Source organism: Syngnathus leptorhynchus, chromosome 20 (assembly GCF_054491065.1).
Source record: "Syngnathus leptorhynchus isolate UIUO chromosome 20, UIUO_Slep, whole genome shotgun sequence".
Taxonomy (NCBI): Eukaryota; Metazoa; Chordata; class Actinopteri; order Syngnathiformes; family Syngnathidae; genus Syngnathus; species Syngnathus leptorhynchus.
In genome coordinates this window covers 7,206,868-7,220,767 of record NC_141214.1, presented here as the reverse complement: position 1 = coordinate 7,220,767, position 13,900 = coordinate 7,206,868, and the positions used below count along the sequence as shown (strand labels likewise).

The window sequence follows — 13,900 nt, the reverse complement described above, 5'->3', positions numbered from 1 at the left end:
ACCCCCCCCCCCCCCGCAGGCCCTCGGAGCCTGAACTCCTGACCAGCGGCACGCCTAATGAAGCCAAACCAATCTTTTCCCTTTGACAACACTGAAATATGCCAACTAAAGCGGATGCATGACCAAGACTAAACGAGGGAAATAACCCGTTGGAGGTTTCTTTCTCTCTCACGAGATAAAAACATAAATGTTTCACACACATTGACAGCAAGTGGAATCAACTGCTAATGTTTGCCACAAATGAGCTAAAACTAAAAGTCAGCCTACGGTTAGTCCAAGCATTGGGCTCAGTTATCAAAAGTAGTCTCTTTTCGTCCGAGGAGAATGTGAGAAAACATGTCTAAAAAGTTGCCAGTAAATTTGATTGAAGGTTTCTGGAAGGTCTACAATGATAGAATTCCATTTGTATTGTTCTCACTGGAGAAAAAACAAACATGTTCCACTTGTAGTAATTGTTTTGCTTCAGGCTTCAACGGGCCTCATGAGAACTTGACAAGTTTCCTCTTTCAAATTTGACAAACAAAAAAAGACAACTAGCATGCCTGATGCGAGCTTGCTTTTGCATTTCTTTTGCGAAGCATTTGACTCAATTACAATGAGCTACTTGGTATTTATTGCTTGCTTGCACAATCTGTTTTGGTTTTCACATGGCAACTTTTAGAACCGAGCCTGTGAATACGGCGTCCAAAAGCACAAAGTAAAAAAACACGAATGATACTCTGGGTGTATGGATGAGCAGTGTTTGTGACGGGCCTGACGAAAGCTCCCACAAAAGCCATGAATGACAGCGGCGATGGGAAGTGCATCACATCATTACGTAAGGCCAACAAAGCGCAATCCCGAGTTGTCCCCTTCGGAACTCCATATTTGGTTTGGCCCGCTCCAAACACCGTGCGCTGATTGGCCCGCCGCCCAAGAGAGGCCGCGCCCACGAAAAGCTTGCTGAGCCGCCGCTGTCAATGTAGATCTGCTGCCACCGACGAAGAGACAACACTACTGCAAGGACCCCCCCCCCCCCCCCCGCCAGCCCGCAATCCCGACGCTTCGACGAGCCATATGGCCACAGCAGCCGCCGTTCTTTCTTTTAACTTGGGGCTCACTACTCTTTAAAAATTCCGCCGAAAAAGAGAAGACGATTTACTGAAACCTTCTGGCCGTTATCTCACGTAAGCAAATCGCCGAGTGTCTGTGGAGTTAACATGGCGGGCTGCTCTTTCCGCTTCCATTGCCCCAAACATGACAGTCCGAGTCAATGTGCTTTCCCGTTTACTCGAATGTCATGAACGTGTGCTTGAAATACTTCAAAGGGCTACCCAGCTTGGCTAACGTTACAGTCGGCTATTTAATACGTCGTGTAGCCCGACGGCAATGACGGCTTTGCTAGTTATTTATACCGTCAGACGTTAACCTCAGCGTCTATGGCGGCGCGCTCGACGGCGCCACAACATTCATCTAATCCCCTATTTTCCATCCTGTCGCCGTCTCGATTGAACAGCTACGCGGCATTGGCCGCTTTGTGATGTTTTTTTTTTTAACGTGTGTTCGGCTATGGCGTAGCCATTGAATCGCTAATCTCATTTGTCAAATTGTTTGGTGCGCATGCGCAGCTGGCTTTTCTTGGAGGTGGCCATTATAGTAGTTTTAAAGGGCAGACCTTTTACCAAGGCTGGAAAAAATGTTTTGCCTTTTTTACAAAACCAGTTTTGACAGAATGTCACAATGACAAGACACGCGTTGCTGTGACAAAATAATTTTCCTTCTTGGAGTGAAGTAATTCTTTGGGGCCTTATGTGAGTTGTGATATCTTATCAATAAGACAAGACAACATTGGCTTGCCATATTGATTTCCATGACAGTGTTGTATTTACATGTGTGCGCAGGGCTCCGCCATCTCTGCACAGGTGTATGAGCGTTATCCAGAGGGCCTAGGGGCGGCTCTCTACCGGGAGCACTTTGACTTCAACGCTGAGCCGCCTTGGGATCCTAGCTGATAGTGGTACAAGTCCATCTCCAAACTTGTCCATGTGAGTCTGCCACGTGAGCACATTGTTGTTTCTCCCAACATTTATATAATCATGTGTTTTTTGTTTGCCCCCCCCCCCCCCCCTCCTAGTTTGTTGCATAACCGGTAGGACCCCCCAATTGGCTCAGTCGTGACCCGCTCGCCACAGACTCGCCCTCACTCGTCGTTCTTTATGAGTTTTGGCTCGCTGGAATACGGATAAGATGAAAGGACTTACCGACCGACCTGACGGCTACACCATCGAGCTGCTGGAGGGCGGCGCCACCCTCAATGATGTCATTGACCAGCGCATTTGCCAACAGGCCCTGGTTGGTACACACACTGAGAATTTTCTGTGCATTTCTAAATAGCAGACCGGCTGTTAAGTTACTTGCCTGGAGATAGGAATAGAATGTCTTCATTTTTCTGGAATAAGTAGTAGTCTGAGCCCAAGTGGTTTTGTGTTGACAGGCGGAGAAGAGTGCCTTCATGGTGGCCGATCTGGGGGCTCTGATGCATCAGAACGCCCGCTGGAGAAGCGCTGCGCCGCGCCTGCAGCCGTACTTCCCGCTCCGGTGCAACCGCAGCCCGGCGGTCGTCAAGGTCCTCGCCTCTCTGGGCCTGGGCTTCGTCTGCACCAGCAAAGTCAGCACCCGCACTAATTGCACAGGTTGCAACAAACTCGGAGCTCATTTGGAGGGTTTTTAATTATGTTTCATCGCTCGCAGGCCGAAGTCAACCTGGCGCTGGAGCACGGCGCGTCGCCCGACAACATCATCCTGTCGGGTGTCTGCAAGCAGCTGGCGCTCGTCAAGGCCGCCGCCAAGCACGACGTGCGCCACCTCGTCTGCGAGAATGAGGCCGAACTGGCCAAGATCGCGCGCCTCCACCCGCGTGCCAAGTAAGTAGAAAGCGCCATAAACTCTTAGCATAGCGTATTTTCCGCAGTATTAGGCGCTCTTAAAAACATAAAATTTACTAAAAAAAAAAAAAAACACAGTCCACCTTATAATGCAGAGCGCCTTATATATATGGATCAATTGATGAATTTGTTCATACTGGTTGTACACAGCGCTCTGCCAAAATGTTTCAGTACGTTTTAGTACGACTAGTAAATTTCAAGGTTGTATCGCTTCCCAGCATTGCTGAGGCTCGGGAGTCTGCGAGCTGAGACTCATGGGAGTTTGTGGGTGGCTAGTGCCGTGATCAAGGGGCGTCACTGACTAGCTGTTGTACATTTCAAAATAGGCTGTTCCGTAAATGTTTTCGAGTACGTTTACGGATCAATATGCAACGGAATCATAAATGAGCAGAACCAATGTGTTAAATCGGTCTTTAGTTGGTTCCAATCACTTATACGGGAGAGAGTTTGAGAAACGTGATTGATTACAGGGGGCCGCCATAACAGTTTGCTGAGGCTCATGGGAGTTTGCTGGTGGCTAATGCTATAATGATAGCTGCTACACACACAAAGCTCTTTTATTTAAAAAAAGGCTGCTCCGTTTGTTTCGAGTAAATTGACGGATTGATATGGAATGGAAACATAAGTAAGCAGTACCAATGTGTTAAATCGAACTTTAGTCGGTTCTGATCACTTTGATAGGAGGTAGTTTGAGAAACGTAATTGTTTACTGAGTTGGTTATTGGCTGGTGGATGCATACCGCAACCCTAGTCAACCTCAGTTTGATGCAGTACAGCTTCTATTTTATGTGCCTTTTAATCCGGTGCGCCCTATCTATATATGAAATCATTTCTAAAACAAAAAATTCAATGAGGGTGCGCCTTTTGGTGCGAAAAATACGGTAATTGTTCAAGACAAGAAACGACATTGAGTTTTTGTGACTCACCTTGCAGATTGCTACTGCAGCTGAGCACGGAGGCCCACGCTGCCGAGACCAGCGTGGCCTTTGGGGCCACTCTGAAGAGCTGCCGTCACCTGCTGGAGGTGGCCAAGACCCTCGGCGTGCGGGTGGTGGGCGTGGCCTTTCATGTGCCGATCTCCTGCCAGGAACCTCAGCGGGCCTACGGTCATGCCCTGGCCGACGCTCGCTGCGTCTTTGACATGGGGGTAAGTGCCCGCCCGAGATTTGACCGAAAGCATATCGACATTAAACGTTGCTACTCAAAATTTCACGCGCAACCTTTAAGGCTGTCAACAGATAAATAAAATAAAATAATTTCTGAGCTGTCTCAGCCTTCAGCCCTTATCAGAGGCTAACGTCAGCTTTTTACTTGTTCCAGGCGGACCTGGGCTTCACCATGAACATCCTGGACATTGGCGGTGGATTCACCGGCTCTGAATTCCAACTCAAAGAGGTCAATACCTTGAATGACATCTTGAAGAGCTCAGACTTTGACCTGATTGATGGCAGCCAAGCTGCACGCAAATCAGACTTGTTTACACTTGGAAGGTTTTGTCACTCCAGCTGTTTTTGTTGATGTCGCCCGGGGGGAGCGATGGCCATCGTCGCCTTGTTTGAGTGTCAAGCGGCCACTTTCCGGAATGGCGTGCATGTAACAGACGGACAACATGGTCACCATTTGACGTTTGCCATCCATGTGCCGTTGTTGCGTGTGCAGGTGGAAGCTGCCGTCAGCCCGCTCCTTGACGCCTACTTCCCGCCGTTGTCTGGTGTGCGCTTGCTGGCCCAACCAGGCTCCTTCTATGTGGCGTCAGCCTTCAGCTTGGCCGTCAGCGTCATCGCCAAGGAGGTGGTAACCTGCCACTGGGACGCCTTCGCTCCCGGTGGGTACACTTTGTGACTCGCAGCCCCGCGTGGCCATTGAGTAATGCCTGTTGCGTAATCTGAATACATGGTTGGAGCTCAAATTCCACTCGGGTGTTCTTATTGTTGTTCCACGTTTCCGATCTCATCAGGCAACAAAAACGAGCGCGCCGAGTTCCTGTACTACATGAACGAGGGTGTTTATGGCACGTTTGGCGCCAAGCTCCTGGGGAACACCATCGCCGCCCCGGCGGTGCACAAGGTTTGACCGCCGCCCACCTGACAACCTGAAAGTGGCTCAACTTTATGGCAGGAACTTGACATGAGCAATGTGCGTTGACCTTTTACACGCTCATATTTTGTACATGCGTGTCCTACTCCGCACAGAACAAAACAAGGACCAAAACTTTGCGCAATGTTTTCCCACATTTGAAACGGTGAACAAGATGGAACTTTTTTTTTTTTTTTTTAAATAATTAAAGGGGTTGCTGTTGATTGGTCTTGGATAGGCCACATTATTACATACAAAAAAAGTTCAACTAACAAAATAAAACCCATAAGGTCAGTATATCTAAACTGGGTTCTACGAATGTGTTGCAATTGTCCTTAAATTGACTTTGGGACAAATGCTCGGTAGGAGACTTGATGCTTGTATTTTATATTCTTGCCATTCTTTTGCATGCAGCAGGCGCCGTGCGCCGCCACTGCGGCGTACCCAAGCTGTCTGCGGGGTCCCACGCTGGACCAGCTAGACCTGGTGGTGGAGCGCTGCCTCCTGCCCGAGCTCAGCGTGGGCGACTGGCTGCTCTTTGCCAACATGGGCGCCTGTGGCCTGGATGTCCTTGCCGGGGACACGTGTGCCTCACCGCAGCTGCCCGTTTACTACGCCGCCACCTCCTCCGACTGGTAAGGCATTCTTTGGACAGGCCATTGGAGTTGCAACCCCACACCCGCAAAAAAAATCCACATTCAAATAATTAGTTTGAAATAAAAAAACAATGATTAAAATCAAACAAAAAAAGTATAATAATTAAATCAAACCTCCCAAAATTGTGATTTTAATTACCGTAATTTTCGGACTATAAGTCGTGTTTTTTTTTCTTAATTTGGGTGGGTGAAGCGACTTATACTGAGGAGCGACTTATGTGAACTAAAAATTAAAAAAAAAAAAAGGAGAACCGCGATAAACGAACCACAATGTAGCAAGGGATTGCTGTAATTTGAATTTCAAGTGACGTCAGTGGCGCGGCGGTTGTTTACCTAAAGGACAAAGATTCGATCACCGGATGACAAAGGGCCCCATTAGCGGCTTTGTACAGTGCCTTGCGATAGTATTCGGCCCCCTTGAAGCCTTCAACATTTCGTCACATTTCAGGCATCAAACATAAAGATATAACATTTTAATTTTTTGTCAAGAATCAACAAGTGGGACACAATCGTGAAGTGGAACGAAATTTATTGGATCATTTCAACTTTTTTAACAAATAAACTGAAATTGGGACATGCAATATTATTTGGTTTTCCTTTTTTTTTTTCTTTGTATCAACTTAAAGAAATGTCTGACACTTGACAACTGGTTGTGGTCTCCAGGTACAAAATGCAGGAAGTGGGCGTGATGCTGGAGGGCGCCTTTGTGTAGTAGCCCTAAAAGCCCCCTTCACCACCCCCAAGCGTCTCGCTGTGGTCGACATTCCAGCCAGCGTTTTATCACCAAATACTCCCTTTTTTTGCCCTGCCATGTTCAATCAATCCTGCCCAAGTGATGTTATGCAACAAAATGGACGACTCTGGAGATGGAATCCTCCCCCACCACCGCCACACTAACCAAGAAGTGGATGGGGGGGGGGGTTCCACTCATTATTATGATCATAATAATAATCCCTTTTACAAAATTGCTAATTGTGTGTGCGAATGTGTTCCTTTTGTGAAGAACATTCATGTACCTCAGAACCTAGCATAGCTAAAAAGAAATTATTTCAGATTTTTTTTGTGTATTTATTGGATCAAGTTGTGGCTGTGGCCGACGGCTTTCTCCTAATAAGATGTTTTTGTTTGTTTCCTAAATGGCTTCCGATGTTCTGTGACAGTCATTTGTCACCTGAAAATGGCCACCGACTCATCCCCTGGCCCATTTGTACAGTTGGCTTCATGAAAGGCAACCCCTCTCTATGTGACTGTGTTGCAAAAAGAACAACTCATGTATTCAGAATGACTTTGTTTAAAAGCACAAATGCAGCACATCCTGTTTTTTTTTGTTGTTGGTTGGTTTTGAACTGTCAGTTGTGTTTGTTGAAGTAATGAAAGTGATTAATTTAATACATTACAGACTGAATTCATTCATCCTGCGTCAATGTGATTGATTTACAGTTAGCATTGCTTCAATGTAATTGACATATATTTGCAACTTGTTAATTATAATATGTGCTACGTTACGTAGCACACAGAAATCTTCGTTGACCAAAATTATTTTACTGCTAAAATATGATTGCATTAGTTTTGCAATTTGACTCTGCTAGTTTGTTTTGGAAGTGGTGAGGTTATTAACATTTTGCTTTACCTAATCTGTGAACATTGTAAATCAGAGGTGTTGAGATTTGTATGTGGAAAAAAAAAAAAATTGGGGGATTTTTTTTTATTTTTATTTTTTACTGAATGTGATTTTGGCTAATAGCCGGCCTCGCTCAAAGGTAAAATAGATTTGTTTAATAGCCATTGTATTCTTTTGTTCAGACAAGGTGTGTAGGTCTTACCTTAAAAACCTTCCCGACAGTTTTGGCTGCAACTTCCCTTCGTCAGTGTGTCACCAGATTTGTTTAATATTAGTGAAAGTTACGATATTTTAAACGTCTTGTCAAACTTCAGTTTCTTGTGAAAACACTTGGGTACACACTGTGAACATTTGGGTAAAATGATGACGTTAGAAATTAGTTATGCCTCGTCAGTACAGGTATGATGTTTGCGTAAATATGCAAGTTGAGTTTTTGTAGAAAAACATTGAAAGTTATGATTTTATATAAAAAAAAAAGACTAACAATCTACTGTATTTTCAAAAATATTTGTCTTATTTGAAAACATTTTTGTAATTTTTTTTTTTGCAATAATAGCTAGCCTCAAAATTTAGCTCTCCAGGAAAATGATGACTAGTGTATGATTGGCTAATAAAAGTAGCCTGATATGACATCACTGAAGAAAGGCACCGCCCATTTAGCTCACTTTTCTTGCCTCCCATTGGCCGGGCTCAGCAGTGAGCCACTGCTCACTCACACAGCCCTCGTAGCCACGCCCCCTTCACCAAGCTAACAGTTAACCCTCAAAACCAATTAGCGAGTCAGCAAATAAATCAAAGTCCAAAAGTCATCTAAAAACTCGTGTACTCGAACTCTGAAAGTCAGTAAAACTCATTAGTAAGCTAGTAAAAAGTTATTTAGCTACAAAGCTAGGAGGCCTCCTATTGGTCAGTTCAGGTGGTATGCAAATGAGGAAGACCCTACGTCACATCCTGAACTTGAGCGCCATTTTTTCCGTAACGCCAAAGAAAGGGGACAAAAAGCCGCGTGATAAAAATCGCTAATGCCCTCACACGCGACTCACTAACGAAGCACTCCAAACCCCCGGAGCGTCCCACAGACGCTCGGGATGCAGCTCGGCTGAGCGTGCCGGCGACGGCGCAGAAATAAGGAGAGAATTCGGCGGGCGGGCGGGCGGACTAGAGTTGTCGCGGGGGGACGAGTGGAGAAAGTGGGGCGAAGGCGGAGCGAGCACAGCCGAACCCTACCTCGGAGCCCAGAGCAGGTGAGACGTCCGCCGGCGGGGTGTCGATTGTTAGGGGCGGGGAGGAGGCTCCTGTGACCCGGCGTGATGCTGTCACCGCGGCGTCCAATCACTTGGGCACGCACACGTAGACACAACACGCGCGCACGCTTGTTTACACTTATGGCTGCCCAGTCAAGGTAACATACTATAACATACATGCATGCTCAGATTTAGTGTCACATCGCTTTGCACAACTCCATATTGATAGTAATATCATCAATTTAATCCACAGATATATTTTTATATTGTCCAGGGATTGAAATGATAATTGACAACGATGTGGCTGCTGGAAAATTCGAGCACTTACCAAGCGTCCAGGCAGATGGCCGTGATGTCATCAGCTACGCTGCTTACAGCCACCAGGGGACAATAATGCGACTAGTCAGTTTAGGATGCTTTTGTAGAACAAGAAAAAGCAAGGCTCAGTTTACCGTGATTCACTTTTTGGAGATGACCACGACCAATGATATGCTATGCAAGCGTGACAATACATTCTTTGAAATGAGCACCAAATGAATAGCATAAATCGCCTTACTTGTTTCTGAAGGACGCGAGCGAGAATGTATCAACTCCCGCTGACCAATTTGGAAAAGGTCCGCAAGGCACGCAAGGCGGTGAAGAATGTGCTGAGTGAGATCGGCCTGGAAGACTGCAAGAACCTCCTCAAGGTACTCATTTATACCTCAACTCAAAAGTCAAAACAACATTTAAGTTTTGTTGCTTCAGGAGCTTGATGGTGAAAATGTTGAGAAAGATACAGAGGAAGACTCCGAGGAAGAAGATCCTTTACTGGGCACCGAGTGGACCGACTTTACCGAGGGATACAACGGACGAGCACGCAAGAAGGTGACTTGAGCAAATAGCTCACCTGAGCTAACGTTGAAATGCCTTTTTTATTTGATTTGACAGTGTGAATGAGTTTAAAAGGAAGGTTTTTATCCACCCCCTAAGACTAACTGGTTTGCCCTCTTGTCCCTGCAGTGGCCTTACCGCTCTCGCACCTTGTGCTGTGTCATGTGCAAGTACTCGTCCAAGAACATCTATCACTACCGCAATCACGTGGCGCGCTGCCACGAGTACTTGCAGCGCCTGTGCACGCTCGCCTCCTGCCAGCGATGCGTCTTTGTGGCGCACCCGCGTGTCGTCAAAAAGCACATCCTACTCTTCCACGGAGGCCGCGCGGCCGATCCGCTAGCGTCGGCCGGGGCGGCCACCCCGGCGCAGCCCGCCGCGGCCCAGCGACTTGTTGAGCGCTACAAGTGCAGGAAGTGTTCTTATCCGTCGCACTCCGTGTTTGCCGTCAAGAAGCACATCATCCTCAAGCACCTGGAGGGCGTGGCCGAACGATACATTGGCTACCGACACCCTATAGCGGGTTCCAACGCCAAGCTATACTGTTGCAAACTGTGCACGGTCAACACGGGCAACCTGGACCAGATGCTGCATCACCTGCTGGTGGATCCCAAGCACTACAGCATCAGCACGCAGGTAAACAGATATGTTGATACCTTGACTCACTGTATGCCTCCAGTGTAGCTGATGACATTATATTCCCCACAATTCCAAACCTTAAATCCTCATGGAAGTGGACCGGAAAGGCTCAGCCCTTTGTAATTTTAATTGCAGGTGCAGGCGATGATTTACGACAACAAGGCGGGCCCCGCCGCTGCCCCCAGAGTCATCTCGGCGGCAAACAGCAACGGTTTTTACGTCACGCTTCCCAGCCTGGCGCCAAAGCCCGTCAACAAGTCCTTAGTGCCGCCGAGCAACGGGCAGCAGCCCTGCGGCGGAACTGTGGTGGCGCTACAGCAGCTGCAAGGGGCGCCCAACAGTGCCACCCTGATTTGCGCCCCCGGGAGCAACCAGACTTTCCTGCCCCCGCAGGCCTCAGCGCTGGTCCAGTTGGCGAGCGCCGAGGCCAAGGGTTTGCTCCAGCCCGGTGCCACCATCTCCCTGCGAGGATCATCGGTGGTGCAGTATCCAGCCATAAAGCCGCCGCCGCCGCCGCCGCCAGTGGCCTCGCCTCAGACGCAGCAGGTCCTGATCCCGGCGCCAAAACCAGCTGCCGCCGCCGCCGCCGCTGCGCAGATCCCGCCGGCCACCCAGGTGACGCTCCAAGGCACCATGCTCACCTCCCAGTCTCTCCTGAGTCATCTCATCCCAACTGGCAACTGCGTCAACGGCATGCCCACGTACACTTTCGCGCCCCTCCAGGTGGCTGTGCCCATCACGCAAAGCTCTGCCAAGCCCACCGAGCGGACCGCCACCCAGGCCAAGAAGTGGATCACCTGCCCTCTCTGCAACGAACTCTTCCCCAGCAATGTCTTTGACATGCACATGGAGGTAGCCCACCAGAACAAGTCGGCCGCAGCCCGTACGGAGAGCCTGGCGGGCCGAGCGGCCTTCCTCAGGAAGATGCCCGACAAGACCATCAAGTGTCTGACGTGCAAGGTGCTGCTGTCTGAGAAAAGCGTCCTGCAGCACCTGCTCCATGGCCTCAGCTGCCTCTACTGTGCCACCTTGTTCTTCTCCGTCAAGCAGCTGGCCGAGCATGTCAAGAAGCACGACCCCGGTAGCAAACTCTATTGTGACTTTCTGCGCCAGAACTACAAAATCTACAGCAAGGCGACCTCCGGCATTCTCATACCCTACTTCGACGTCACCACTGAGGCGCCGCAAGAAATCCTGGGCGAGTGCGAAGTCGACCTGGCTCTGGTCACCAGCTCGCTGGAGCTCATCTACGTCAAGCTGCTGCCCAGCACCCACTCCCGAGTCTCCCCGGCGCCTGTCAAAGTCAATGCCTCCTGCTGCCCCTTCTGCGACGAGAAGTTCCAGGAGGAGGCCAAGTACCTGCAGCACCTGAAGCAGAAGCACCTGGTCGCGCCCACCATCCATGCCATCCTCAAGACAGACGCCTTCAAGTGTATCTACTGCAACGGGGTCTACACAGGCAAGGTGACCCAACAGGCCGTCATGCTGCACATCCAGCGGTGCCGCTGTTCCCCAAAGCCCCCTCAGGCTCCCAAAGTCACTGCCCCGCCCCCCCCTCCGCCGCTTGCCAAACCCGCTCAGGCGCCTCGCCAGCCCTCGGGGCTCTTCTTCCTCCAGGTACCCCAAGGGGTGACAGTCAAACCGCTGCAAGCCAAGCTGCCTCCGCCACCCCCACCGCCGTCGCAGAACAAGGAGCAGCTGGAATCCACCAAGAGACTGGAGGCCGCCTTGAAGCAGGTCATTGAGCTCAACAAGCGAGAGCGCGAGCAGAAAGCGGCTGTGCGTAGGAAGGAACCGCCGGAACCCGAAATCGTGGTGGACTCAAAGGTCAAGCTGGCACTGGAGCCGATGGCGCCAGACCGCCGCGGCCATGAGGAACGCCGTGACTTCATTGCGCGCTACTTCAACGCCAGGCCGTACATCACCCGCGTCGAGGTAGAAGAGCTGTGCCGCCGCCTTTCGCTCAGCAAGTCGGAGCTGGTGGCCCTCTTCAGTGCCAAGCGCGTCCGCTGCATGAAGAGCTTCAACGGAAGCACCGCCGCCGTGCTCTTGGGCTTCGACATGACGCAACTGGCACGGTTGCAACACCCGCTGGAAATACCCGAGCAGAGGGTCGTCGAGTCGAGGGAGATGCAGCTGGACGAGCTGCCGGAGGTACTGGCAAATGCCGAGGAGGCGCCGCCGCTTGATTCAGAACCGGGACCCGTGGACAAAACAGCTGCTGAGGTGCCTATGGAGCAAAATGATTGACAGGAGAATACTTGGGCAAAGAACTTCCAAACTCTGCCATGCCATGCCAAAATCCGTGCCCTGCCTGTAAAAAGGTTCATGGCTACCTCAAAATGTCAAGCAAAGTGGCAAGCAAAGCATTACTTTTCAATTATACATGGCTTTGGCGCCATCTTGTGACGGCTTTGTGCTCATGGGCGACAGCACAGACAAAATAGTCGGTTTTTCATCAAATAACAAAATATTGTGTGGCATATTTCTTTATTTTGTAGCAACAATTGAGCATTTTGTGTGTTCTTGGGGTCTCAAAGTAATTTGTCACGAAAGTGAGCCTCTCTCTGCCTCCGAACCTGGCAGGTAATTGTGAAGTCAATTATATCCCCCGCCCACAAATCAAGTTGAAATAATCTATGCTAGCAAAGCCCTACTTTTGTCCAAATCAAGCTCCTGTACTTACACAGATGGCATTGAGCGCTTTTGATGCTTTGGCCCAAGCAGAAAAACAGCAACTAAAGGATTAGTATGGAAAAACACGTTCAAATGGTGGTTGCACTGTAATTTTGATTGTATCAGGGTGAACAGTGACATTTCTTCCAACTGTCACCTGGTTGTAGTAGTTTGGTTGTCCACTCAAGGTGACTGAAAAGCACTGACTTGCTCTTATACCTGCTTTCACTTTCCATGCTCACTTTTTGTGATAGGAATGTGCTGAGTTTTGTTACTATGTTAACACGTAAATAAGTTTAAAAAAATGTTATTTACCTATTCTGTTTTCCACAAGCATCCAGCCCTCTATAATTATTTTTTTATTTTATTTTTTTAAAGGAGTAATGTAAACGACTCGATGGAAATAAACGCACGTCTAGTTTTGGTCACCACACACGGATTTAGAGTTCTGCAGTATATACTATGGTCTGTTGTGTTCTTCTGACACAGCTGCTTCCTTTTTTTTTGTACTGTATTTTTATTTTGGGACATTTCCCAAAGAGTGCGTGTGTGTGGGGTACACGGCGCAGGCTAAAACCATCCCTTTTCTCTCCTCGACTTTCCACAACGTTGTCGTACTAAAATTAAAAAGTTTTCATGACTTGTTTGTGCTTTTAGCATCTTTACTGCACTGTGTTAGTTATGTTGTATTGTTTCCTAGGCATAAATCATTTTGAGGTAAGATTCTGTCCATGGTTACAATCTTTTAATTGTACTGATATCAACATTTCAATGGCATTTTATTTCTGAAAATTTCCATGATCAAACTTTTTAAATTATAGATTTAAAATGAAATATTTCAGTCATAATTTATAACAATTATGATACTGAACATTTTCAAACTTTATTAATTATATTAATTATAGATTTAAAATGAAATGTTTCTGTGATAATTAGTGTGTTCTACTTTTTTTTTTAATAAATAAATAATTATATGCTAAAAGTGAGGAGGCAGTTGTATCAATCTCACCTCTGCCGAGTCGAACTCACTGGCAGTCAAAACGACATACTTGTTTTTTTTTTTTTTTTTAAACGCTGCCGGAACCAAATATGATTGTATCTTACACACAATTGCACTTGCGTCAACATTGCAAAGCTTCATTGTCTGCGTAATTGAATGAAAAGATGTAGTAGTGTTCCGCTCTTGAACAT

General features: G+C 47.9%; 2 protein-coding genes across 3 annotated transcripts; both read left to right on the top strand.

Annotated features, from left to right (window-relative positions):
• Positions 1 to 918: 918 nt before the first annotated feature.
• Positions 919 to 7,176, top strand: azin1b (antizyme inhibitor 1b). 2 transcript variants are annotated; one of them, XM_085900334.1, is made up of 11 exons: positions 919 to 1,166; positions 1,881 to 2,024; positions 2,114 to 2,331; positions 2,474 to 2,647; positions 2,731 to 2,903; positions 3,858 to 4,071; positions 4,245 to 4,319; positions 4,584 to 4,749; positions 4,882 to 4,991; positions 5,415 to 5,635; positions 6,320 to 7,176. In XM_085900334.1, exons 3-11 carry the CDS (start codon positions 2,227 to 2,229, stop codon positions 6,366 to 6,368), a joined length of 1,287 nt encoding a protein of 428 aa, XP_085756460.1. In that variant the 5' UTR covers positions 919 to 1,166; positions 1,881 to 2,024; positions 2,114 to 2,226; the 3' UTR covers positions 6,369 to 7,176. The 2 variants fall into 2 exon arrangements, with proteins under 2 accessions (XP_085756460.1, XP_085756461.1); XM_085900335.1 differs by lacking the exon at positions 919 to 1,166 and adding an exon at positions 1,259 to 1,790.
• Positions 7,177 to 8,440: 1,264 nt separating this feature from the next.
• Positions 8,441 to 13,551, top strand: adnp2b (ADNP homeobox 2b). Its single transcript, XM_085900333.1, has 5 exons — positions 8,441 to 8,521; positions 9,090 to 9,210; positions 9,269 to 9,388; positions 9,524 to 10,030; positions 10,169 to 13,551. Exons 2-5 carry the CDS (start codon positions 9,103 to 9,105, stop codon positions 12,281 to 12,283), a joined length of 2,850 nt encoding a protein of 949 aa, XP_085756459.1. The 5' UTR covers positions 8,441 to 8,521; positions 9,090 to 9,102; the 3' UTR covers positions 12,284 to 13,551.
• The last annotated feature ends 349 nt before the right edge of the window (positions 13,552 to 13,900 follow it).

What these genes read in the sequence shown, in the direction of transcription:
- azin1b (XM_085900334.1), top strand. Translation starts at nt 2,227, where the DNA reads ATGAAAGGACTTACCGACCGACCTGACGGCTACACCATCGAGCTGCTG. An exon ending in CTGAATTCCAACTCAAAGAG is followed by an intron (nt 4,320 to 4,583) that starts GTCAATACCTTG and finishes TTGCGTGTGCAG; the next exon opens with GTGGAAGCTGCCGTCAGCCC. An exon ending in GCCGCCACCTCCTCCGACTG is followed by an intron (nt 5,636 to 6,319) that starts GTAAGGCATTCT and finishes TGTGGTCTCCAG; the next exon opens with GTACAAAATGCAGGAAGTGG.
- adnp2b (XM_085900333.1), top strand. Translation starts at nt 9,103, where the DNA reads ATGTATCAACTCCCGCTGACCAATTTGGAAAAGGTCCGCAAGGCACGC. An exon ending in ACGGACGAGCACGCAAGAAG is followed by an intron (nt 9,389 to 9,523) that starts GTGACTTGAGCA and finishes TTGTCCCTGCAG; the next exon opens with TGGCCTTACCGCTCTCGCAC. An exon ending in ACTACAGCATCAGCACGCAG is followed by an intron (nt 10,031 to 10,168) that starts GTAAACAGATAT and finishes TTTTAATTGCAG; the next exon opens with GTGCAGGCGATGATTTACGA.